General features: G+C 38.8%; 1 protein-coding gene across 4 annotated transcripts in view; it reads left to right on the forward strand.

The window, feature by feature from the left end:
• The window catches only part of dcc (DCC netrin 1 receptor), a 466971-nt gene that overhangs the window by 143292 nt on the left and 296785 nt on the right, over positions 1-26894 (forward strand). For all 4 annotated transcript variants that reach the window (XM_077498096.1, XM_077498095.1, XM_077498097.1 and 1 more), the window contains exons 3-4: positions 11559-11846; positions 24882-25032. In XM_077498096.1, the coding sequence (XP_077354222.1) occupies positions 11559-11846; positions 24882-25032 (439 nt within the window). The remainder of the gene's footprint in view (positions 1-11558; positions 11847-24881; positions 25033-26894) is intronic.

A 26894-nucleotide genomic window follows, 5' to 3' on the forward strand; every position in this document is an offset into this window, starting at 1 on the left:
AGTTACTGTCATGACTGGGTCATGCCAGGGTTAAGTTTGGGTCATGCAAGGGTTATGTTTGGGTCATGACTGTGAGGTCAACTATCTGTTTTGAACTGATGTAACTATCATCTGGCTTCAACTGGACAAAACGCTATGTGATGTCAGGAGCTATGTGATGTCACGAATCTTTAATCTCTTTACTGGGTCAACAGCCAATCAGATAATTCTATGTCAGTCCTCACATGTCTAAGCGCAGCCAATCCGATCAATTCACTGTCTATTTAAGCCAAACCGAGAAGTGTGTGTTTGTTGGATTATTACCTCTGTTCTTCTGTGCATCTCCACAGCCCAAGGGGGCTTGGCATCTCGTGATTCTTAATGCATTCTCGTTGTTTCTTGTCTAGTCAAGTTTGTTCTACGCCTCTCAACTTTATGCGAATACAGAGTTAAAATCCTATTTGTGTTTGCGCTTGTGGGATCCAACCTCAGAACGTAACAGTTACCACGCTGAATCTATGCATTTGGTCACATAACGCAAATTAAAAATGGTTTGATGGTTCTTCACAGTTTCTCACCCTTAAAGTAATGCATAGCAACATATCTACACATTTACTGATACGATTCCAAGTCATTCGGACTCCAAAATCTAAATATTGACTGCGCGCAATGGGGGCGGAGTATGTAGGGTAAACGCACTTGGATAGTCCAATTGCAGTTGGGTTTTTTTCATCTGCAAAGTTGTGAACCGTAACATTTGTGATATTTGATTTTAATTTAATCCAAATTGAAGCATAAAGCATAGTGTGGACATTTGTAGTGATAATAATTGTGCCTTTCTGACATGTGTCAATGGTGTGATGTAATCATTTGGTCTCTATCAAATGGCGACATCGAAGAGTGATTATCTTAATACCCCCCAAAACTCTCTCCTTGCTCCTTTGTCAATCCCCGCCCTCCTCGATGGAATTTCTGGTGGCAAGTGCCATCAAGTAAACAAAGAAGTGAGGACCTAGGAACATATAATTAGAGGAATGAGATGAACCCATTAAGCCTTATTTTTGTTCCCAGCTCAAGTCTAGCGCCAATTGCAGTTTAACTGTGCAAATGGTTAGAGTTTCTCGTGAAGTTTCCCCAGCACCAACACAAAATTTAAATCATCTGAAATTCTGTCTGGTGAAAATCCTGAGTGTCTAGTAACACAGTAGTGGAACAGAACAGAAAACTGCAGCAAAAGTACCTTGAGGAAATCAAATGAAGTGTTTTTTTTTTTTTCAATGACCGGCAACTTTGCGATGCTAACCGGCAACTATTTAAAAAAAAGAAGTACTTGCGAGGCCTGTTCAGTGGCGACAAGACAGCGTAACGGGGATTGACCAATCAAAGCCGTTCACGGTAAAATATCGTTAGCAGGAAAGTTATCGGTCCCAGCAAAAATAATCACTGCCTGTTTATCATCCATGACAACATCCATCCATCTTGCTCCATTAAAACGGCCAACTCCAAATCTCGTCACAATACTTCAAGTATAACAGTTCACAACCAACAGAATGCTAACATAGTAAAAATAAAGAGGATTTGGCTTTTCTTTCAACCTTGTAACCATGGGCATACACATTGTAAGTTCTACTTTATTTAATATATATATATATATTTTTTTTTTTTTCAACGCTTGCAACTATTCTATTTTAGTGTTTTATTTACCTACATACATATTTGTTTCACATCTTTTAAGAATACGGGCATCCTATAGCTCATAACCTTGATGTGACAAAAATTGAGATCAGTTTTGGATTCTGCACCCAACAATTAGTTAAAAACATCCGCCAGAACCGTTACCCAGCGTCATCTGTGACTACAGTGGCTGTGTACGTTATTTGCATATTAGTGCAGATGTGGGCAGCACTATATGATTCACATGTGAACAGACAGCAGCAGAGCTTACATAAGACACACAATCCTGATTCACATTGTTCCCTGTCACCGCTTTTCCTGGTGATGTCATAGCAGGGCTATGACCTTGCAGTTGTAAAGAAATACAAAACTGCATGTAGTGAAATAACAAAATAACAATGTTTGTGTGACATGAAACTACATGAGTCGAAATTACATGAAAGTAAACAACATTCAGAACAATGTTTGTTGAAGAAGAAGCCTCCGTTATTGAGAGATTGACAGTGAGGAGCCGTAACATTTTCACATCAACTTCTTTCTTTCAAAAATGATCAAGGCCCGGTTGTTCCAAACTCGGTTATAGCTTTAACCATTGGTTAAGTAGATTTAACCGACCGTTAACTTTAACGACACTGTTATCTTGTTGTTCAAAACTCTGTTAACTTTAACCGGCTGTTAACTTTCTGTTAAAGTTAATACACCTAAGGACCACCGCTAACTTTTTAACAGTGTGGTTAACTACATGTTCGTGGCTAATGCTGCCTTCATGATGCCCACTGAGCGTACGAAAAAGAGTCTATCGAGGGCTTGACTTTGACGTTGGTGATTATTCTGATGAAGAGTTAAGCACACGTTACCGCTTCGCAGTAATAAATTTCCAAGTCTCATGCTGAGTCAAAAGAGAAAGAATAAAAATGCGTTTTTTAAGACAAGTTCTAAAAATGGTCAGAAAGAAAACAAAAATAAATAAATAATGTCACAAAAACCCCTAAATTACTTCAACAATTGACTGATTAACGTTTTCTTCGTCAGCAGAGTTATTTTTTTCGGCGAGTGCCGGGGGTCATTTGGATAGTATCCATTGCTTTCGCCGACCCGGAAGTAAACAAAAAGAGGAATTGTGGGATATATCGGTGCTAACCAGTAGTGTTGTTCCGATACCGTTTTTTGGCCCCCGATACCGATACCGATACCCCGCTTTGCAGTATCGGCCGATACCGATACCATACCGATACTTAAGTTTTTTTTCCCCTCAACATGAAAAAGCTGTCCTGCTATTAGTTCAGAGCATTCAAGGGCCAATAGGATATCTTAGATCGGCATGCAGTGAACATGTCACATACCAGTGAATGTCGTGCACCAGCAAGACACAAGATGCTGCATCCAAAATCCTATATTAGCGTTGGAATTCATGATATCGGCATGTTACTTGTGAGTACTCACCGATACCGATACCACTGTTTTTAATGCAGTATCGGCACCTCTGCCGATACCATTATCGGTATCGGAACAACACTACTAACCAGTGACGTAAACGACCTGGTTAAATTTGACAGTGCTGTTAACAAACGGCGTAACTAACCATGATTTGAACAACACATATTTAGCGGCCGGTTAGTTAACGGCGGGTTAAGAATTTAACTGGCGGTTAGGGGTTAAACAGTGGTTAAAATAACCGAGAATTGAACAACCGGGCCCAAGTCTTTAGAGTCTGGTAGCCACTCCAGTGTCCAAAAGTCAGCTGGGGTAGGCTTTATTTCGCCCGTGACCTGCAAAAATGGAGGAATAGCTAAATGGCTGGGTGGAAGTTTTTAATACATGCTCGTAACTGTCTGTGGCCAGCGGCAGCAAATTCATGGAGTAGTTCTCAGCATGAGGTTGATGTGCAACCGGCAAACGGGCAAAATGTTCACAGTTTATCACCCCTTTAGAAAATGACTTAAAGGGACGTGTGAACCCTGCAGCCTCAGTGAAATTAAAACAAACACTTTGATGCGTAAGTCTTTTGAGAGTCAGACAGGTGGTGGGAGGCTTCTGTGTTTCTGGCCACAGGCTCTGTGCTCTTGAAGTGGATTTGACCAGACAGGAAGCGGCAGGTGTGCTAGATACACCAGGCTAGACACTGTTCATCCATGATGTTTGAATTGTCCTTTCCTTTTTGTCCTCCTGCTGTTCAGAAACAAAAATGTTCTTACATCACATGTTGGGTAACCCTTTTCGTTCTGCCTTCTTTTCAGTCTTGTCGACCAGCTCATTGCATGTGTCTTTTCAGCCATTTTGCTCTGTGCGTGTATCAATTTTAACTCAGTTACTGTTTGTGACAACAGCCTTGCTCTTTATTTTTATTGTTAGGGAAGTCCCGATCACACTTTTTTGGATCCGAGTCCTGATCCGATACCTGGCATTTTATTAAAAAAAGAAAAAAAAAAAAAAAAAAGTTTATTTATTTATTTACTTGTGTATAACAAAACTACCCCAACACCTTTTATATGGTGAGTGGAGCTGTGGTTTAAATAAGTAAAACATTTAAACCCCCTTTTTTGGCACATCTATGAGTTACTCAAAGGGCTATTATTAAACAGTCTATTAATTTTTCATAAGAGCTTTATTTTTGAGAACCTACTGTAGCTGTTTTAAAGTGTGCTACTTAAATACAAATTGATGGGCTAACGCTAACCTAATGTTGTTTTACGTTAGGACAGGGGTGTCAAACATCCGGCCCGCGAGCCGACTTTGTAAAGTAAAAAAAAAAAAAAAGTTGTAATGCCTTACCAATTAATCAGTCAGCCACAATCAAATATATAAATTTGTCATTTCAAAAGCAGTCCTCAGATGAGTAATGTAACTTGTACACGGAATCGCCCTGGAAGTCATTATTTTTCATACAACTTAAAGTTATGGTTTGTTTGGAAAAAAAAAAATAAAATATATATATATATATATATATATATATATATATATATATATATATATATATATATATATATATATACAGTGGCATGAAAAAGTATCTGAACCTTTTGGAATTTCTCACATTTCTGCCTAAAATCACCATCAAACGTGATCTGATCTTTGTCAAAATCACACAGATGAAACAACAGTGTCTGCTTTAACTAAAACCACCCAAACATTTACAGGTTTTCATATTTTAACAAGGATAGCATGCAAACAATGACAGAAGGGGGAGGAATAAGTAATTGAACCCTCTGCCTAAGGATACTTAAAGAGCAATTGAAACCAATTTTTACCAAACAATTTAAGTCAGGTGTGTGCCCAATCACTGATGAGTGGCTTAAAGCTTCCCTGCCCACTATAAAACACACACCTGGTTAGCATTGTCTGATGTGCACCATGACTCGCTCAAAAGAGCTGTCGGAAGACCTGCTATCAAGAATTGTTGGTTTGTATAAAACTGGCAAAGGATACAAAACCATCTCTAAAAGTCTGGATGTTCATCAATCAACAGTCAGCGAAGTTGTGTACAAATGGAGAGAGTTTGGCACTGTTGCTTCCCTCCCAAGGAGTGGCCGCCCACCAAAGATGACGCCGAGTTCAGCGCAGACCACTCAAAGAGGTAAAAAATAACCCTAGAGTGTCTGCTAAAGACTTACAGAGATCACTGGCACAGTCCAATATCTCTGTGCATGCATCAACTATATGTAAAACATTGGCCAAGAATGGTGTTCATGGGAGGACTCCACGGAGGAAGCCACTGCTGTCTAAAAAAAACATTGTGGCTCGTTTAATGTTCGCAAAAAGGCACTTGGACACTCCACTGAAGTTTTGGCAAAATATTTTGTGGACTGATGAAGCCAAAGTTGAATTGTTTGGGAGGAACACACATCGTCATGTGTGGAGGAAAAATGGAACAGCTCACCAACATCAACACCTCATCCCCACCGTGAAGCATGGTGGAGGGTGCATCATGGTTTGGGGCTGTTTTGCTTCCTCAGGGCCTGGACAACTTGCAATCATTCATGGAAAAATGAATTCAAAAGTTTATCAGGATGTTTTGCAGGAAAACCTGAGGCCGTCTGTCAGACAGTTGAAGCTAAAAAGAGGATGGATGCTGCAACAAGACAATGATCCAAAACACAGAAGTAAATCAACTTCAGAATGGTTTCAGAAGAACAAAATACAGGTTCTGGAGTGGCCAAGTCAAAGTCCAGACTTGAACCCCATTGAGATGCTGTGGCATGACCTCAAGACAGCGATTCATGCCAGACATCCCAGGAATCTGACTGAACTACAGCAGTTTTGTAAAGAAGAATGGGCCAAGATCAGTCCTGATCGATGTGCCAGACTGATCTGCAGCTACAGGAAGCGTCCGGTTGAAGTTATTGCTGCCAAAGGGGGGCCACAAAATATTAAATGTGATGGTTCAGTTACTTATTCTTCCCCCCTTCTGTCATTGTTTGCATGCTATCCTTGTTAAAATATGAAAACCTGTAAATGTTTGGGTGGTTTTAGTTAAAGCAGACACTGTTGTTTCATCTGTGTGATTTTGACAAAGATCAGATCACGTTTGATGGTGATTTTATGCAGAAATGTGAGAAATTCCAAAAGGTTCAGATACTTTTTCATGCCACTGTATATATATATATATATATATATATATATATATATATATATATATATTAGGGGTGTGAATTGCCTAGTACCTGACGATTCGATTCGATACCGATTAATCCCGATACGAATTTATAAGTCGATTGTTGCGAGGTTGTAATCTGTTTCATGTTTGAACAGCATTAAAATAAAATATTAAGGCTTAATGTTCCGTTCATATAACATTCTTCCATGCTCAAGGTGTGAATCCTAACCCGAAGTCAGACGTTTTGTTGAATATTTTTCCATGAAAAATGGAAGTTTAAAAATTGATTCACACGCACAAAAAAACAAAAAAAACAAAAAAAAAAGGCAATGATGATAAGACGTTGAATCGGTAAGACTACCGAATGAACAATTCTGAGCTCTTAAAAAAAAAAAAAATCGATTTTTTTTTAATCGATTCGAGAATTGCGCGATGTAGTATCGCGATATATCGCCGAATCGATTTTTTTAACACCCCTAATATATATATATATATATATATATATATATATATATTTAAAATCATAGACCAAGATACATGTATTAAATATGACACGAATTCAATTACTGGTAACACAAATACATATGACAAGGATTAACATCCTTATAACTTCATTAATTGTGCCACACAATGCATTCTGGGAACTATATATATATATATATATATGCAAAACAGGTAGATTTAACACGTCCGGACCTCATTCAGGCAAAATGTTGCCGCGTTTCATTTGCATTTGTGTTGTTTTCTTAAACAATAGATTACAGTTGAGCTCTGTAATTTAGGGCTGGCCCAAAAATCGCAAATAGCTGCGTATAATTGATGGCAATTGTTAAATAAAAGTTATATACCATTATTTCACCCATCCGGCCCACTTAGTAATATATTTTCTTCCATGCGGCCCCTGAGCTAGTATGAGTTTGACACCCCTGCTTTAGGAAGAAAAATGCAGTAGTGTTTATATATATGCAGTGTTGCCACAGTTACCTTGAAAAAGTAACTTAGTTACTTTACTGATTACTTGGTTTTAAAAGTAACTAAATTGCGTTACTGATTACTTGATTTTAAAAGTAACTAAGTTAGATTAAAAGTTACTTTTTTAGTTACTTTCAGCAGCTGCCGATAACACCATCTCAACATAAAAATAATGCAGTAGAAACGGAGTTCCAAATACTTTATTGAAAGTGCATTTTTAACATGAAAATAAAGTTTTTTTTTATGAAAAACAAAATAGGCAGTCTCTCTTGACTTCTTGTAACGTAAATACTTTTTATAAAACAAAAAATAAAAATCTATCCAGGTTGAAAATGAAAATCCCCTAAATTCCTCTATTGTTTGTTTGTTCCGCAATTCCAGTGTGTACACATGTATCAGTTTAAATATTTATTAGTAGTTATTGACAGTTACAATTGTTTTTTGGTTTGTTTGTTTTTTCTCTTCAAAATAAGGATCAGGAAAACAAAAGGTTGATAATTTAATGTTAAATATAAATATTTAACCTTTAGACAGACACCAACACAATTAAACAGAATATTTGCACATTGTGAAGTATTTCAGAAACATAAATTTAAGACATGAAATAAACCTACCGTCCAGCCAAAAGAAATATGAAGCCACCTTATGGAACAATAAATCTATCAAACACATTTTAACCACTTAATATATGCAAAAATATTTCCAAAAGTTCATTTCCCTTTTTAATCAACAATTTTTGTATTTAACAATTGTTTTTTCTTTTGTCATCACTTTCATTTTTGGTTAATGTATGACATCTTTTTTTGTTTTTTTAATCTGAGACACGATGATGACCACAGAATCACTACTGTTTATATTTTGTTTTTTGGGCTGTCGTAATCGCGGGCACGTCTCAGTTCTCCTATCTGCTGCTCATGCTAGTTGTAGACATTGACAGGGAGCCACAAACTGAGAAATGAGATACTTGCAGTGTGCTTTTAGCTTAGCTGGTGTGTTGGCTGTGGGACATACCTGTGTCGTTTGAATCCATGCATTGGATCGTCACGGGAGTTATTCTTTTTGGCTCGCGCGCAGTACCAACGCCGGCCCGGGACATACAAGTGCACCGAGAGGACTCGATAGCCATGGGAAATACCGAGATGTACGGCACCGGCTTCTGCTAACTGTCTCCATTTGTATGTTGTCACTCGTTGCGCGCGCGCGCGCCGTGTCGCGAGCACGGAAACACGGAAGTAGCTTGAATGGTGATGCTACTAAAATGTAAACAAAACAAGTAGAGCACGGCGCAGAACTCTTGCTATTGTTATGAAAACCATAAAGCCTCACTCGCAACCGATACGGTCGTTTAGCTCCCCTTGACGAACGATGGTTCGGTCGAATCGTTTTTTTGTTCCACCCCTACTGAAAACGTAACTTGTCTGACGTCACTCCCCCTGGCGAGAGGGCGGAGACGACCTCATCCCATAATGCTTCACGGACCAGTTGAGGATGGAAATAAATTATTTTTTTTACCACTTTTATGGTCCATAACGCACACTTTTTTTGTTGTGTTGTGTGCCTGTTGGTTAATAAAACTAGTAGTAAAAGTATCATTACTTTTGTTTTGAATGTGCAAACCATTCATGGCCATGGCTGAATTCAGTGTGGTGATCAATGACTTCTGCCTCATCTTCGTAGTTAGCAGTAGTTGTTTGTGACTGTTACAACAGTGAGATAGTTTGACTTCTTCATGAAAATGAAATGATTCTCTGGACAGTAACTTTAATCAGACTACTTTGTAGAATAAAGTAACGCGTTAGACTATTAGTTACTTTAGAAAGCAACTTTTTTGAGTAACGCGTTACTAAGTAACGCGTTACCGGCAACACTGTATGTGCTTGAAACAAGCCAATTTCACAAAAAACAGAAAACTGCATCTGAGGAGCAAGCAAGCAAAATGTATTTAATCTTACCATATCCTGACTTTGGGTCTGGACTCTCACCGGGGAATAGTGCAACACATCTAGTGTATATCCTTTCCGGCGCACAAAATGCTCACGGTGCCGTCTCTGCTTTGCGCATTAAAGATAACTTATTAGCATCTACTTCCAAATACCTTGGCACCATTTCCTTGTTTAGCCCCACCGCTCGATGGCATTAATAGTGTCACTGAAGCAAAGTGATGCCATGCCGCATGCACTGTGTGGATAAATGAAGTCTCACGCTGTGCCATGCTCAACTCCAGATCTAATAAAAAGTAAAAAGTTATAAAAAAAAACAAAAAAAACCTCATATATTTATCCGAGTCCTGATTGGGAGGCGACATCTGATTCCGATTGAGTCAGCAACCACGTGATCGGGCACAATTTTTGATCACATGATCGGATCGGGACACCCCTAATTCTTCTTCTTCTTCTTCTTCTTCTTCTTCTTATTATTATTATTATTATTATTATCCATCCATTATCTTGACTGCTTATTCCTCACAAGGGTCGCGGTGGGTGCTGGAGCCTATCTCAGCTGGCTTTGGGCAGGAGGCGGGGGACACCCTGGATTGGTCGCCAGCCAATCGCAGGGCACACAGAGACGAACAACCATCCACCCTCACAAGCACACCTAGGGACAATTCGGAGCGCCCAGTTAACCTGCCATGCATGTCTTTGGAATGTGGGAGGAGACCGGAATACCCGGAGAAGACTCACGCAAGCACGGGGAGGACATGCAAACTCCACCCAGGAAGGCCGCAGACTGGACTCGAACCCGAGTCCTCAGAACTGGGAGTCGGACGTGCTAACCACTCGTACACCGTGCCGCCCTCATCATTAATCATTTATTGGAATTTTATGTTGCCAAATATTGGAATTGATATCGGCCTCAAACTCTATATCGGTCAGCCCTCCTTAATACACAGTAAATGTGCAAACTTAATAATTCACAAAATTTGAAGGGCGACTTTTCCAAGTCGAAATGATCAATATCAGAATCACAGATCTGCCTTCACTGGAATTTGTCTTCACATTCACAACCCGTCCAAGAAGCACGAAAAATAAAAATGACCAACAGGGGTCTGCTAGTTAGCGCCCCAAGTTACTTAGATGAAAAAAAAAAAAAAAAATGATGAAAGGAGGGGAAAGGCGCAATGCACGGGCCAATCTGTGCTCCTTTAGAGGTGAGCACAGTATGAAGCTGGGGAAAAAAAAGTGACATCATGGAAGACAATACTGTAAGACATATGAAGGTGGGGAAAGTGGAGGGTGGCATAACACTATAACGCCATATCTAGCAGCTCAGCTATTACAAGGCAACCACATCCGCAGTGCACCTGGGCCATCACAGGGAGGATGATGATCATAGTTCTATGAAGCATGTCAGTAATACACCAGCATCATTGAGGTGTCTGAGGTTTACGCAGGTCAATTTATTTATAAATACAGTGTATTGAGGTTTAGCTTCCATCCACAAGCCCAGGGGTGTCCAAACTTTTTCATTTGAGGGCCACATGCAGAAAATCAGAAGGATGCAAGGGCCACATAACGTTATGAATTTAGTCAGTTTTAATTAGTTTTGAGGGTGGTTCTGTTAGTTTTTTATTAGTTTTAGTTCTTTAATAAAGGCTTAGTTTTAGTTTAGTTAGTTTCAGTATTAGTTTTAGTTTTTTGTTTTTTAATGTGTATTACTTGTGCGCAATATTTAAAAAACACCATGGGCGCAACGTCATTATTCCAGTTTATATCAAAATAAATCTACTAAAAATCACATTTCAAATCATCCCCAAAGGCTCATATGTTAAATTAATTATCAACGACTAAAACGAATGACATTTTTGCTATAATTATAGTTAGTTTTATTTTAGTTTGTTTTGTAAACATAAAATGTAGTTTCAGTTAGTTTTCTTTTTTAAAAAGCATCTTTGTTTTTATTTTATTTAGTTAATGAAATTGTTGTTTTGAATTTTAGTTGTTTCATTAGTTTTAGTTAACTAAAATAACCTTTAATAGCACCCGTGTTTTTCGACACCCTCCCTTCTTACTTTGACCATCTCCAAACATTTTTGTTTTTATTTTATTTGAACTGAGTCAAATGCCAGTTTTAGCATATGTCACGGGCCACTAAAAAAATGGACGGTGGGCCGCAAATGGCCCCCGGGCCGTAGTTTGGACACCACTGCACTAGCCACATTGATTTCTATATGACTTAACATGTATAATATTACAGACAAGCTCACAATTGAAAATAATTTAATGATGAGGAGTCGAAGCTGGTCAATTAATTAATAAGTATTAATGAGATGCGTCCGCATCACTGCATCACTTGTTTTTGAACATATTTTGTAAACTGTTCTGTCTGGTTTTCTCTCCAGGTCCGCTAAGAGTAGTTGTCCCCACGGAGTCAGTCTCATCGTACCTCGGCGACACTGCGCTGTTGCGATGCGAGGTCTCGGGGGAACCAACGCCCGTCATCCGCTGGCAGAAAAACCGAGACGATCTGCCGATGACATTTGACCCCTCCTCTCGCCTGGCGGTGCTGCCATCCGGTTCGCTGCAGGTCAGCCGTGTCCAGCCTCCAGACTCAGCCACGTACCGCTGTCTGGCCGACAACCCTGGCAGCACGAGGACGGGGACAGATGCTGAGCTGCGGGTGCTCCCAGGTGACTTGCTTACCATTGATGAAATACATTTATTGACACCTCAGTGGCACACATGTTCACAGGTTTATCTGTTTTTAAAGCTGCTGATTAATAAGCATTAATGCATAGATAACTAAATAAATAAATAAATTATGGTGGAATTTCCACAAAAAAAAAAAAAAAAAAAAAAAAAACTTGTACCGAGATTATTCTCTTTGTTAAAATAAAATAAAATAAATAAATAATAATAATAATTCTCTGAAATGAGGGTGTATCTGAATCCACTCCAGGGTCAAAATAGACATTTTTATGTGCCAGCTTCCATTGATTGACAGACTACAAGCATGAGTTTTCTCCAAGAATCAGCCCTGTTGTCTGAGCATTTTGTTTTGTTTCTCATATAGCTGCACTCAAAATTATTACATTGTGACTGCTTAGGACATTAATTGAGCTATTTATGGAGAGAGTGTGTACAATTTTGTGCCATCTAGTGGTGAACTGATAATTCATTGTAAATTTAGATATAAATTGTGACATAAAATGTGCAATTAATTTGCGATTAATCGTGAGTTAACTATTGAAGTCGGGATTAATTATGATTAAAATTTTAATTACCTGACACAATTATTAGTGATAACTAGACCCACAATTATATCTAAAATAAAAATAAAGTGTACATTGATGTGATGGAACATTTTTTTTCTTTTTGTATGTTATTTAAATCAATTACATTTTTTTTTTTTTTTTTTTTTTTTTAATGAATGAATTATTAGCTCACCACTAGATGGCACAAAATTGTGCACACTCTCCCCATAAATAGCTCAACACAATTAATGTCCTAAGCCAGGGGTGTCCAAACTTTTTCATTTGAGGGCCACATACAGAAAATCAGAAGGACGCAAGGGCCACATAATTTTATGAAGAGAAATTGTGTCTAGTTCTAAAAATTTTACAAATTTATTTATGCTTTTGCATATTTCGAAAAATGCTACAGTATATAAACCATTTTATTTGTCATATGGCAGTAAGGTTATTATAGTTAGAATTTTTTTTATTTTAGTTAGTTTTTATTAGTTTTCAGGGTGGTTCTTTTGTTATTAGTTTTAGTTCTTTAATAAATGCTTAGTTTTAGTTTAGTTTTAGTTAGGTTCAGTATTAGTATTATTTTTTTAATGTTTATTACTTGTGCACAATAGTTAAAAAACAGCAAGGGTCATCTGAAGGTGCTTTTCTATTGACTGCTGCTAGATGACGTCACTTCTGTGTGACATCCTTTCAAACGTCATTATTCCGGTTTATATCAAAATAAATCTACTAACAATCACACCAAAGACGAAGGACGTTTGCTATAATTATAGTTTTAGTTAGTTTTGTAAACATAAAATATAATTTCAGTTAGTTTTCATTTTTTAAAAAGCATTTTCGTATTTATTTCGTTAACTAAATTGTTTTTTTAATTTTAGTTATTTCGTTAGTTTTAGTTAATTAAAATAACCTTTGATAGCACCTGTGTTTTTCGACACACTCCCTTCTTACTTTGACCATCTCCAAACATTTTTGTTTTTATTTTTTTTTAAGTGAGTCAAATGCCATTTTTAGCATATGGCCACTAAAAAATGGACGGCGGGCTGCAAATGGCCCCCAGGCCGTAGTTTGGACACCACTGTCCTAAGCAGTCACAATGTAATAATTTTGAGTGCAGCTATATGAGAAATGAAACAAAATGCTCAGACAACAGAGCTGATTCTTGGAGAAAACATAAATAAAACATTTCTTCCTAATTTTTCATACTCTTGTTAACATAAAAGTGGGAATAAATGTTAACCTAATAGAAAGATGGTTGCATTTTTTTGACACTGATACAGTAATTTTGTAACAATTCCTAAAACTGTTTTAAAATTAGAAATATTTACTGTACTGTAAAAAAAAAGTACGACATTGATTTGTGTTGGTCATTTTTCTTTCACTACATGGCATAATTGTGTACATTGTTGTATTTCACTTACAAGCTATTATCTGGAGTAGCTGAATTAAATACGCCTCATATCGAAATATCAAGTGGCTTGGAGTCACTCCGAGTAACAAGACGGTGTTCACTTGGCTCTTGGCTTTCACAGGGGTTTGAGATTACCCGTGGACACGTCTTGGATTACGAACTGCAAACCGGCACTACCGAGTGCGTTCTGTCAAAGCTACACATTCCAAATGGCTCCTCCACTCTAACATTCGGCCACTTAAATATTGTATCTTTTAGCTCCAGTGCAGTACAATGCATTTCTATTGGGCAATTTTGGCGTGGCTATTTCTGCTGCATCGCGGCTGTAATTTCCATAGTAGAGGTTTTCCAAATAAGGAGCGGTCGTTAATCAAGCGTTATAAAAATGCTGTTCAAGGAACTTTACATTAACACATTTTAACACGCTAATTTTGACACTCCTACTAATAATACTTCATCAATTGTGCCACACACGGGAGGCTGACATGTTTCGCTGCCATCTTTCTGTTTAACTTGTGCTGTGGATTCCCAAAGAAGGATTTTGCAAACGCAGTTTGTTGGTGCTTGCAGCTAGTGTCGGACCCACTGCGTCGTCTACCGTTTACCTTCCACAGCTGGGGCCAGCAGGTGGCCGCTGTGGAGTCCCATGAATTGGGCTCCCGTCGCTTGTCTCCCTCTGATTTGCTCTCGCTAGCTTTTGCTTTCTTCTCCCGAGAACCACTCGTTCGGCGCTCCGGCTAACCCCTTCTCGCCGGTCACGTGAGGTTGCTCGCCAGGCTGCTTGCTCACTTGCCGGGCTGCTCGCTTGGTTGCTCACTTACAACATATAATAATTGGTTTTAAATAGTGGTTGGCTTGCAGAGTGTGGTCTTACAAAGTTTAAGTTCTATTGGTTCGCCACAAGATTTCACAAATAATACACACTGTACCTTTAAATGGTTCTTAGTTGATTCATGTTCTTAGCTGATGTCATATTTTAAATGTTAAAAATCAATAAAAGTGGAAGATTTGGAGGTTGAAATTTTTTTGAGTGCATCTGTTATTCAGAGTAGCATCATATTCATCTGCTTTAGGATAAAGAGATTAAAAAAAACAAAAAAACAAATTAATTGTTTGTAAGCCTTTCAGCTAGCATATGTGGCTAGTTATTGTTTACACCCATTTCTATGGTCATAACGTTCCTCAAAGGTGTCATTTAATTGGTGGGATTAGAACAAATGAAGATGAATAGGCAAAACTCTTCTATAATTTTTTTGTATTTAACATTTGACATTTTAAGTAGAGTCTCACTCAACTTGTTGAATAGCGAGTTCAGAAGTTCAGTCAAAAGTACAACATTTGTGATGTACATTAAAAAATATATACAGTGAATATAATATTTACGCAAACTAAGAGAAGCATGTAGTTAGTCAGTCTCTGAAATTTTATACTCTCCTGGCACATTCCATTGCATTACAAGTAATCGTTGGCGTAAGACTTTGATTTTGTAATCATGAGGAAGGCAGGAAGTGTTTGGTCGGTGCTGGATTTCACTTTGATTTACCTTTCTTTTCTCTTTATTTCTTTTTTTTTTCTGACCTTTTCTCTGGTCTCCTGACCATTTAAACCTCACGACTCTGGCAAGATTCTGAAGTACCTGGTTAAGGCGAAGGGTAATGGGATATTTATAAGGTTTTAGGTGAATGAATGAGTATAAATTTATACGTATTTGCACGCACGCACACGCACGCACGCACACGCACGCAAACGCACGCAAACGCACACACGCAAACGCACGCACGCACGCAAACGCACGCACGCACACATACACAAAAAAAAAAAAAAAAAAGAGCAATGATGACAAGACGTTGAATCGGTAAGACTACCGAATGAACAATTCTGAGCTCTTTAAAAAAAAACAAAAAAAAAACAAAAAAAAAACAAGTAATCGTTCAGATTCAGGGCGATGCTAACTCTATTTCTGGTTCAACAGTCCACAATTCACATTGTATTCATTGCCTGTAAGTGAATTGTGGATATTCAATGCCATTTCACTGCTGGGAAAGGCAGATTATTTAAAGGATGCTGTGCATTCTTAGTGGATTTGGCCCTATGTTATCAAATAAAGATGACTTGACTTAACTTAAAGGGACAGGAACATGAAAAATCAACTTTTCGGAGCTTTTAGCTGTGCTAAAATGCTAATTCCTGACCAAACACATAACCGAAGTAGTGTTTTCATGCATTGGCTCCTCCGAGAAATTCTAGGTCATTCTGCTCTCCAAGCACCAGCCCCTCCCAACCTGAGAAATCGAGCTGTTGGCACTTTTTGGCGTCATTTGGTGCGGACTAAACACCCGCTTCCTCTGAGACCTCCATGGGATAGTAACAAAGGAGCCTTTATCAGTAAACATTTTGTCCAAATGAGTTCAAAGCAATCAATTGTCCTTCACATTTGCTATGCCAAAGTGCAATGACAATTGGCTGTCTTAAAATCCCTTCTGGCTGACACTTGTGTAAACTACAAGTAAAACATTTTCACTATTGAACTTAACTGAACGAATAGTTAGTGTGCTCACTCTGTAAGCAGCATGTCCCTGGTTTGAGACCAGCTCACGAAGGTTAAATTTGACCAATCAACCACTCTAGAATGGGGGGTGTTGGTTTGGGCCAACCCATACAAAGAGATTGGTGAATCTATGTTAGAGGCTGACATTTTTTCGGTCATCCCGTAAAAAAAGTACCACTGATTGTCACACCCACCTAAGTGGGAAAACAGCCACGCATGGGCATCATTTGGTGATCTAACCCGCCCAATTCAACCCATAATGTCTAGTGTCAAGCATGGAGGTAAATTGGTCCCCTTTTTTTTAATAGTCTTCAGTATAACCCAGCCAAGGGTTGAATGCTCAACCTCGCAGTCTCAGGGTAGACACTCTACCACTAGGCCACTGAGCTGGTCATGCCTCGTGATCTATCTAGACACACATTTCCATTTTTAAACTATTAGTTTTAATATATGATAGAATATATTGTAATCACTTGTTATAATTAATAAATGCATTTAGAATACAATAAATTGATACAATAAATACATTTCCAAATAATCTATCTAGACTTACTTTCGATTGTAACCAATTTCATTGGTTGTTTGGCTCATCAAAAAATTGGTATGCCCGTAACCACCCGGAATGGTCAATGTCTGACCATTTTATTGGTTAATCAAGCCAATATGAGTTTAACCTACAAGATTGGTAGTTATTATTATTTTTTTTAACCAATACATTTTTAGAGTGCAGATTTATTTTTTCCCCTCCTTCTTTCCTCTCCCTTCTTCCCTCTCATCCCCTCGTCCTCCACGATTTCTTGAGGCAAGGAGCCGTTTTTGTTTCAAATGTTTATTGAAGAAGTAATGGCTTGCATTCAGAGGAGCGCTCAAACGCAGATCTCCAACAGCAGACTGCAGTCAGCTCGCCGGGGGGGGGGGGGGGGGGGGGGGGCGTGGCCATCACACGGAGAGAGGCAGGGTTTTACTGAACCGGGCTTTTTCTTCTGCGTTAGAGAATTAACCAGCAAAACACCTAATATTTAATTTAAAAAATTACATTGCCATTGTGTCAAAGGTAAGATTTAATTATTATATGTCTATAGTTAACTGTTGGAAGGGCTTAAAATACAGTGGTGTAATCCCTCGAAATTTTAGATGAAACACATTTTAGCATTCCAGCACGTGTCCCAATGTGCAAAGAGCCCCCTTTTGCTGTGCATCATGAAAGGATCAGAGGTACACTATGTTCAGTGATTATCTCTGTGATCCTTCATTTATTATTCTGTGACCAACAAGGAAATCTGCTGTGTTGTCCCCCCCCCCTTTTTTTTTTCTACTTGTTCTCAGCTTGTGTGTTTGCTTATGATCTTGCCTTTTTTGTCTGTTGCTTAAACAAAATCCCACATTTTTAGTCAATAGTCATATTATGCATGTCTTGTGCTGACTTTATTTTTTATTTGTAGGAAGATGGTTGGTGGGATTGTGTTCGTTTGCCTCAGCCTTGCTGATGAAACTTCCTTTCTCTTGAAGCTTCTACTTTATAGTACCGTGCAGCCTGCGGGCCCACCTGAAGGCAGATACATATCACTTGAGACTGAAGTGTGCATGCGTGCGCGTGTGTTGTTTTATGTCCTTGGGCTAGACTTCAATTAAGTATGTCTGTTAACCAAACCTATGTGAATATATGACACAAAATGAATGTGACATCATGTGCTGCAATCAAAACAAGAAGTGCAGTTTTGGGGTCAGGATTTGGTGAAAGTGCTATGGAGTTCATTTTGTCTTATTTTACGTTGGGTTAATGATTCTTTTGTTCAAACACATGGTTTTGGTTATCTCAACTTGTTCCATGGTACTGACTGAAGTTCCAACAAAGGCCGCAAAATCCCATTTCACCAAGTAGTTCAAATGGGCACAATTAAAGAATTGAAATGTAAAAGCAGAAAGCTCCATTATTTTTTGTAAATTGAGTTAAATTAGTTTTTTTATGCTTCCAGTTTAAAACTATCCATTTTATTTATGGTATTCTAAGTTAATATCCAGTAAATTACAATAAAAAGACCAATTTAGAAAAGAATATATATATAAGAGGTTGTTCTCCTCTTAAATGGAGACGACGGTAGCTGCATCAAAATGTATATTACCCATGCATGGTTGTTTTCTGCAATTAAATCTTTCCATAGTAGTTTGGTTTTGCAAGGTTAGGAAATGCTCCATTCAATGATGCTGCTGATCAACAATCTGCTAGTATGCATGCCTGTATTTGTGTCTAAAAATGGCAGTTTGCACGTGCAGCTTTTACATTTAAACCCCAAGGTTGTATGTAATGTATGTATGTGACTTTTATATTTGGCAAAAAAAAAAAAAAAAAAAAAAAAAAAAGGTCTATTTAAAACTGTTGATTTTTTAAAAACACATTAACATATTACAACATAAGACGAAGATAATAACATAATATTTTAGCATCTATGCTCCGCTCAAAAAATATTCCCCCCAAAATCACCCCATTTTTGCCGTTTTTTTTTTTATCTGGGTTGTGAAGTTAAGCAAATATTAAGGATGGATGCCTAAAGGCAAAGGTATTGTAGAACAGTCAAATGTTATGCCTGGAATTCATATCTTTATTTTTGAAACTGTTAAGGGAGAAACACGGAAGTGTTTTTACTCACAAAATATTTATTTGTTCAATCGGACAATTATTTGGTTATTGGAGTTTTATTCTGCAAATATTGAAGTTGGGACGGCCCTGCAATAATTTAACTCTTTGACCACCAAAAACGTTGAATCACGTTTAGTAAAATCACGATGTATGCCGCCATAAACGTGAAATGACGTCAACTACATTTAAAAAAAAAAAAATTAATCAATGGGCAGTGCAACGTCTTAAGTGCAGCGCTGCCTGTTCAATGGGCTGTGGAATAAAAAACACCTACCAAATATGGCCTGCAGATGGCAGCATTGTATCTCTTTTCAATGGGCTGCCGGTGTATGAAATTACAATGAAACATGACGGAATCTGTTGAAATCAAATTGTTTCAAGGATATTGTAAATGATCAAAGCTTTTGGCACATTAAACCTAATTCACAGAGCGTCACTAAACAAAAAAATCTTCGTGTCAACGTCACTGTTGTTGTTGCCTTCTCCTCTTTTCAATTTTCGCTCAATGTCTCTCAAATGATCTCTTTTCAAATGGTGATTACTTAAGAACGGAATAAGATAGAAAGATACTTTTTTTCTAATGAAAGAATGGAATTCGATCGTTCATGTATATGTCTTCAAAGAACACAATATTCTGTTTGCCTTGAAAGATGAGCTAAAATGCTCGAAATCGGCTGGCACTGTGGGGCTTGTTTATTGGATAACGTGTGGCAGTAAAAGAGTTAACTGTCAAATTTGTTATGAAATGGTAGAAAATTGTAAAATACTTGCCTGATTTATGACCACCAAAAACTGAAACTGACACAGATGTGTGACCCCATTAATTCATCAATTGCCTGCATTCAAGCTGTAAGATCGAGTTGAACATGTGTGAGAGATGTGGAATAAAATTATTACATTTATTGTTCCGAGCCATATATTCATTTTTCTGTATTGCAGGGCACAGACACACAACTACTGATTCACACTTACGTGCACATCTACAGACTCTTTCGTCTTTAACTGAATCATGCATGTTTTTGGGATGTGAGAGAGACAACATGCAAATTCCATATTGAGGGAGTGGTGATGTAGAGTAGCACAGCTATGGAGGAGCAAGGTTATGGCTGGGGAGAAGTATAAAAGCAGTCGAGGGGGAGCGGGAGAGGCATAGTAGGGTGATGTGCAGGTGGAGGAAGTTGTTATTGATCTACTTATGGAAGGATAGTGTGCTGTCAAGGATCACACCCACATTTATCAAAAAAAATACCAACACATCACAATAATTGACTTTTCTGTATTATTTTACAGTAATTTGTTGTAATTAAGTTCCCCTCGAATATCCTAATATACCCATATAAACTACAGCATCCTTGGATTTTACAGAATTTAATTGTTGTTAAAAATCCTGCAATCAAAAAATACCCTGTTATATTACAACAAGGCCTGTAATATCACAGCAGTACAGTAAAAAACAAAAAAATGCAAGCATTTAACAGTATTATTACAGTGTAGTATTTTTATTCAAATATTCCCTGGTAGGTCATATAACTCTGAACCTGAAGACGTCATTTCACTTTTGTCTGAGAGGGCAACAAAGGCACTCTCTTCAAAAGTGTCAACACGATCATATTGTGAAGTTTCTTGCTGTCCTGTTTAAGGTGTGGTTGTGGACCCAAATGCAGGGAAGCAGGACGAGGAGGCAGAGGTGAAGTAAAAAAAAAGGAAGTTTAATGAAACAAAGCAAACGTAAACTCCAAAAGACAAACGAAGCAAGACACAGGCAAAAAACTGGCAGCTTGATGGGAGGAAAACAACAATGAATTGACACAGACAAAGGGGAGACAAAAGACTAAATACACACACACTGATTGACACCAGACACAGCTGGGCAAGACACAAGTGGCAGAGGGTGCTTATAGGTTGACACACGAGGAAGTCAGGCAAACACAGGTGGGCAGGACGATGCTTGATGAGACAATGGGAGACACACAGGGAAAGCAGAACATAACAGACCATAAGAGAAACTTAAAAAGAACATGATGACAAACTTAAACAAAACCCACTGAAAACTAGAACCCTGACAAAAGCAAAAAATAATAATAAACAACAACAAAACCCAACCCAAACTATGACACTTGCGTGAATACTGAAATATAAATCAACAACAAAGCCTCTTTCCGCCTCTTCTGGTAGAGCTCATTGGACCTTAGATCGGAAAAAATATGAATGATCAGTGAATGAGGTGAGAGATATCTTTTGGTCCCGTTTGAGTTGTGTCATAAAATCCAAATATGTTGCAACATGTTAATACATTTAAATCATACCTTTTAAGGTGAAGAAATTCATACTTTGTGATAAAACTGTTGAGATAAAAGATTTTGAAAAAAAAAGTACTGGTATTAGAAAAACAATTAGGCTTTCACATACTGTATTGTGATATAGCTTTTGCTTGCTTCTTGTGCAACCTGGCACAAAGGGTAGCATGGCTTAGTGGTAGAGTTGTTGTCTTCCAACCTAGCAGGTGTGGGTTCAATACTCAACCACTGTGACCATGTTGAAGTCTCCTTCAGCAAGATACTGAACACTAATTTGCTCTCAGTGAACCTCGCAGCACCCTGCATGGCAGTAGCCAACCACTATTGTATGAATGTGTCTGTGTGAATCATGCAACACTTATTGTGAAATCACAGCAAACATTTTTGAGTGCAGACCCTTGAAAAGGAAAATAGAGAGGGATCAATAGACGGAGAAACTGCCAACTTTGGATAATATAGATTTGTACTAAACAGAAGAACTTCTGTTTTGTCCCTGTCAAGCTTCATCAAGTTTAAGGTGAACCAGGCATTAAGTTTTGATAAACAGGAGGTGAGGAAGGAGATAGAAGTGAGATGCTGGGTGTCACCAGCAAAGCAACAAAAGAGGATATAAACTTTTTGGAAAATGGTGCCAACGGGGAGGAGATCAATAATTAAAAGCAGGGGGTCCAGGATAGAGCCTTGGTGCACACCTGAAGTAACTGGGTGGAAATCAGATGAAAAAGACTTAAGCTGAATGAACTGAGTGTGGTCTTTGACGTATGAATAGAACCAGTCTAGGGCGGAGCTTAGTCTTTTGACAAGGATGGTGTGAGATGGGCTTCATTCTGGTCAAGAAGGGTGAGGATGGAAAGTGAACCACAGTCAGCTGCAACAAAAAGATCAGAGATAATTTTTAGTAGAGGTCTTTCAGTGCTGTGGAGACGACAAAAATTGGACTGAAAAGGCGTGTAAAGGTTTTTTGTGCGTCAAATGAGTGGAGTTGAGTGGCGTTTACTTTTTCTAGGACTTTCGAAATGAAGCGGAGATTAGAGATAGGGCGCACACATCCTGCATTAGTAAGTAAGTCATAGCAAGTCATCAATTTTCCAAATCGCACAATTGCAAACTGAACTTAAAATGGAAACATGCTTAAGTATACAGCCAAAATTCTTAATTTGGATCTGCTAGTCACTTTGTAAGCCAGCAAAACACATCCTATCTCTTTGATATCTCACAGAAATCCCCTTTTCGGGCCACAGTTTTGCTCTCATATTCCTCCACTGGCGCTAAATTGTCTTGGCCTTATTTCCTACCCCGATAGTTATGAAAGTTCGTTCGGGACAGAAACTGGACTAACGAGGGGCACTAATATCTCGTTTTTTTTGTATCACGGTTTTCAAAAGATATATCAATATTCTTTTTACCTTCTAAAATCAATCTGACATGCTTAATACATTTTTTAAAGAAATCTCTTAATGGTCCTTGTGAGCTTTTCATTTTCATTCCAAGTGCTCCTTCAGCAGATTTACGTAATTTCCCATTTTTCACATTCTTCTTTATTGTAAAGGTTAAGGATATATCTTTAGAGAATTCAAGCATTATATACTATACATTTTCTATAATGCTCGTTGTTTGTGTCGCGGGTGAGCAAAGGAGTGAACAATCACAAATTCCTGTGCAAGATAGGACGACTCAATAGGAAAAATCAAACCTTACTTTACAATTAATGACAGATCATTTTCTTACAAAAAAAATGTTTGTAGATATGCTCCAGTGCTGGGCTACTATTTGTCTACACTTTATTCAGGGTAAGAAGTCAGTGGACACAAAACTCAACACGGTAACATAATTCAGCAAGATAATAAATTGAAAAGGACAAGTGAGCCGCGTGGGAGAGATGTCTGCCAGCAGGTTGGTAGAATATGTGCTTGTGGAGAAAGAGGAGTGCATGGGTGAGGATGTTGTGAAACCTAAACAATGCAGAAACCTAGAAAGCAGACAGATAGAAAGCTGAGTAAGGAGGGTGTCAGTGAATATTCCAGTGTGCATCTCTCAACTGTGGATAATAGAAAGTGTGAAAAGTAGGAGGGCTTGAGGAGCTGTCAAAAGTTTACATGAAACACACAGGAGACTTCGGGGGCCACTGATATGAGAAGTTTCATTAAATAATGAAAAATAGCTGCAAGATGAAACATCTAATACAGGTATAATGTGTTTATTATGTTGTTTCTGTATTTTTTTTTTGGTCTTACACCCAGTATTTGCTGCCTTTATTCAATGATACAATGCAACCAATAATGGGGAGGTTACTGGAATTGAAGCATTGCACTTTTTAATATTTTCAGTTTTGGAATCATTGCTGTATTTCTTCATAGAACTGTGTTAATGCGCCTTTCATGCTTTTCACACAATGACAGCGTTTTTTTTTTTTTTTTTTTTAAATAAATGTCACTGTAATTACAAGTCAAATCTAATGAGTACATTTTGTCCTTGGCCAAGCTTGATTTGCTTTATAGACATTGGTTCAAAGTTGTTAAATTGTCATTAAACACTGCTGACACATTTATTTTCACTGACTAGACAAGTCTTGGTGCTTGGTTTTAGTTATGTGTTTGAATGATTTTGGTCCCCCCCCCCCCCCCCCCCCCACCTGCAGTTATTTATTTTTTGTTGTAAGTAAAATACGGTGACAATAAACACCTTTATTTTTTGGAGCAATTATATATATGTATAGGCTGTGTTAGAAAATTAAACAACATGACAAATATTTTGGACTACCGTATTTTCCGCACTATAAGGCGCACCACATTATAAGGCACACCTTCAATGAATAACATATTTTAAAACTTTTCCCTATACTGTATAAGGCGCTAAAGTAGAGGTTGGGGTTATGTTATGCATCCATTAGATGGTGCTGCGCTAAAGGGAACGTCAACAAAACAGATAGGTCAGTAAAACTTTATTAATATATTACAAACCAGCTTTCTGACAACTCCATTCACTCCCAAAATGAATAAACAGCTGTTTTATTTTCTCGCTAATTAGTATTAGCGATCCAAGATGGCGGGATCTTCTGCGCATGCGCGACACCGATCGTGCAGGGTCACCGATAGCGTCTTTACAACGAGACCTGTTGCGGCTCAATATTGATCCATATATAAGGCGCACTGGATTATAAGGCGCATGGTCAGCTTTTGAAAAAATTGAAGGCTCTTTAGTGCGGAAAATACGGTACTCTAAAGCCTGTATATCACAGAGGGGCGAACATTTAGATAGATAGACATTTTCCCGTCTTTTCATCTATCTATCTATCTAAAGACAACTCTTAACCAGCGTGTTAATATAGTAAATGAATCATCCAAAGTTCCATGCTGACAGGAACATTTCTTGCATACCGACTTGACACACGTATGGGACGCCCAGGCATAGAAGAGTCTAAAAAGAAGCACTTTCTTATGAGAAAAGGTGCTTGGGGAAAAACTCTACAAATTGGACAAACTATTCTTTTGCCAGTTACACTGAGAATATACACTATCAAAATAGTCTCTCTGATGTACACACAGTTTTCACATCTTTCTTCCTCTCTTTCACTCAGAGCCCGGTATAAACCGAAACCTGCAGTTTCTCCAGCGTCCCTTGAGAGTAACCGCTCTGCTAGGAACTGATGCTGTGCTGGAATGTTCCGCCTCCGGATACCCCACTCCGAGCATTCAATGGAGGAGAGGCGATGAAGTAATCCAGACCTGGTATGTCTGTGTTGTTATTCAACTTGAACCCTACAGATATTTGTTACACATTGATCACTTTTGTAATTGATTGCATTGATTGTTTAAGAATTACATGAATGTTAACATGCAGTCTTCATTTCCAGCTAAGCAGAATTACTTGCTCTTGTGCCCTCTATTAAAGGAAGAGAGTTCTTTTGATATGCTAATCCTCTTGGCGGGCCATGTATTTGGTACCTGGGCCCTCAGTAGGGATTTACTGTACCTGACAGAAACCACCTATTTAATATCACCACTGACAATATGAAACAAAACCGCAATATAACAGCCTGCAAGTCTGCCAAGTCCATCATTTGGAGTAGTTCAGAATCAATATGTATGCAATGATGTGCCCTCAAATGTGTTTTTCTTATCAAACTTGTCTGTGATGTTTTTTCATGATACTAAAAACACATTGATTATGAACTGCTGTAATTGATGAGTAGCTACATATGTGTGTATGTACAGTATGGGTTATGCATGTATTTTGTATTATGTTTTTGTATAGGATTGATAGTTTATAAAATGGTGATGCTGTACTGGTATTAAGAAAAGGATTAAATCAGGTAATTCCACACTGATGGCCAAAGTACCAAATGGAATGCCAGCCACTGTGAAGCTCCTCAACTCACTGCAACAATGCTCCTTGGCACCAACATTTGTATGATATTATAAAAGATATAATAGCTTTCATGCTGTCACGCCGCCACCAGAGTGGCGGTTCATGCTTTTGTTTTTACAGTCATGTTCCTGTTTTATTTTGATAGTCCTGACTCCACTCTCACCCCAGGTCACTTACCCTTCCTGCAGCCTCACTGATTACCGGTCCACGCCCATGATCACTACCACCTGTTCCTAATCAACCCGGACATAAAAGCCACCTGAATTCTCTCCTCGTTGCCGAAGTGTCACATATCTCAGTGCATGGAAGCGTCCTCTCAGTCCTCGTACCACCGTCCTTGTTTGATGTCTAGCCTTGCCTTGCCTTGTCTTGCGCCTTTAGTTTGCCCTGTTTTTCCTCCCTTGTGGAGCGCCTTTTGTTGTCCCTGTTTTTGAGTGCCCTTTTTTGTATCTCCCGTTTGGAGCTTTTTTTGTTCAGCCTTTTTTCCCTCCTTGAGAGGCGATTTGAGTTTCGTGCGATTAAAGCTGCAGCCTTGTTGGCCAACTTACACTCTGCGTCTGAGTCCTACCTCCTCGCTTCGTGTCAGTACACTTCGGCCAGCATGGACCCAGCGGAGAAGTTGGTGGCTGCACTTCGGCAACAGGCTGTCCGCCTGTCGCACCTGGAGGAGGGCCAGCAAGCGGAATGGGCACGGCACTCCCCGACTTGCTCAACCGCAGCCGGGTTTAGCAGGGCTCTCCGCCTCGTTTTCGATCCAACCAACATGGATCGAGAGAAGACGCGAGAACTCAGCCATCTCAGACAAGGGAGAGAATCGGTTAATGATTACGCCATCCGATTCCGTACACTAGCAGCCAAGAGTGGCTGGAACGACACAGCTCTCTTTGACCACTTTTTGAAGGGGCTCACAACCTCCATGCAGGAACTCTTGCTTCCAAGTGACTTACCCAGCGACCTGGACTCATTGATTTCGCTTGCCATCCGCACTGATCATCGGAGGCGGGAGCTCAAGCAGAGCAGCGGACTCCAAAAGATACCTGGTTCGGGACCCCTCCAGCATCCACTGGCAAGTGAGACTTCAAGATATGCATTTCACCAGTCATCCACCGCAAGGGAGGTCAGTGGAAATGACGAGGAACCCATGCAGCTTGGTCGGACCCAGCTAACCATCGAGGAGCGACAGCGGCGCCGCTAAGAAGGCCGCTGCTACTACTGTGGTGAA

This window comes from Festucalex cinctus, chromosome 15 (genome assembly GCF_051991245.1).
Source record: "Festucalex cinctus isolate MCC-2025b chromosome 15, RoL_Fcin_1.0, whole genome shotgun sequence".
Taxonomy (NCBI): domain Eukaryota; kingdom Metazoa; phylum Chordata; class Actinopteri; order Syngnathiformes; family Syngnathidae; genus Festucalex; species Festucalex cinctus.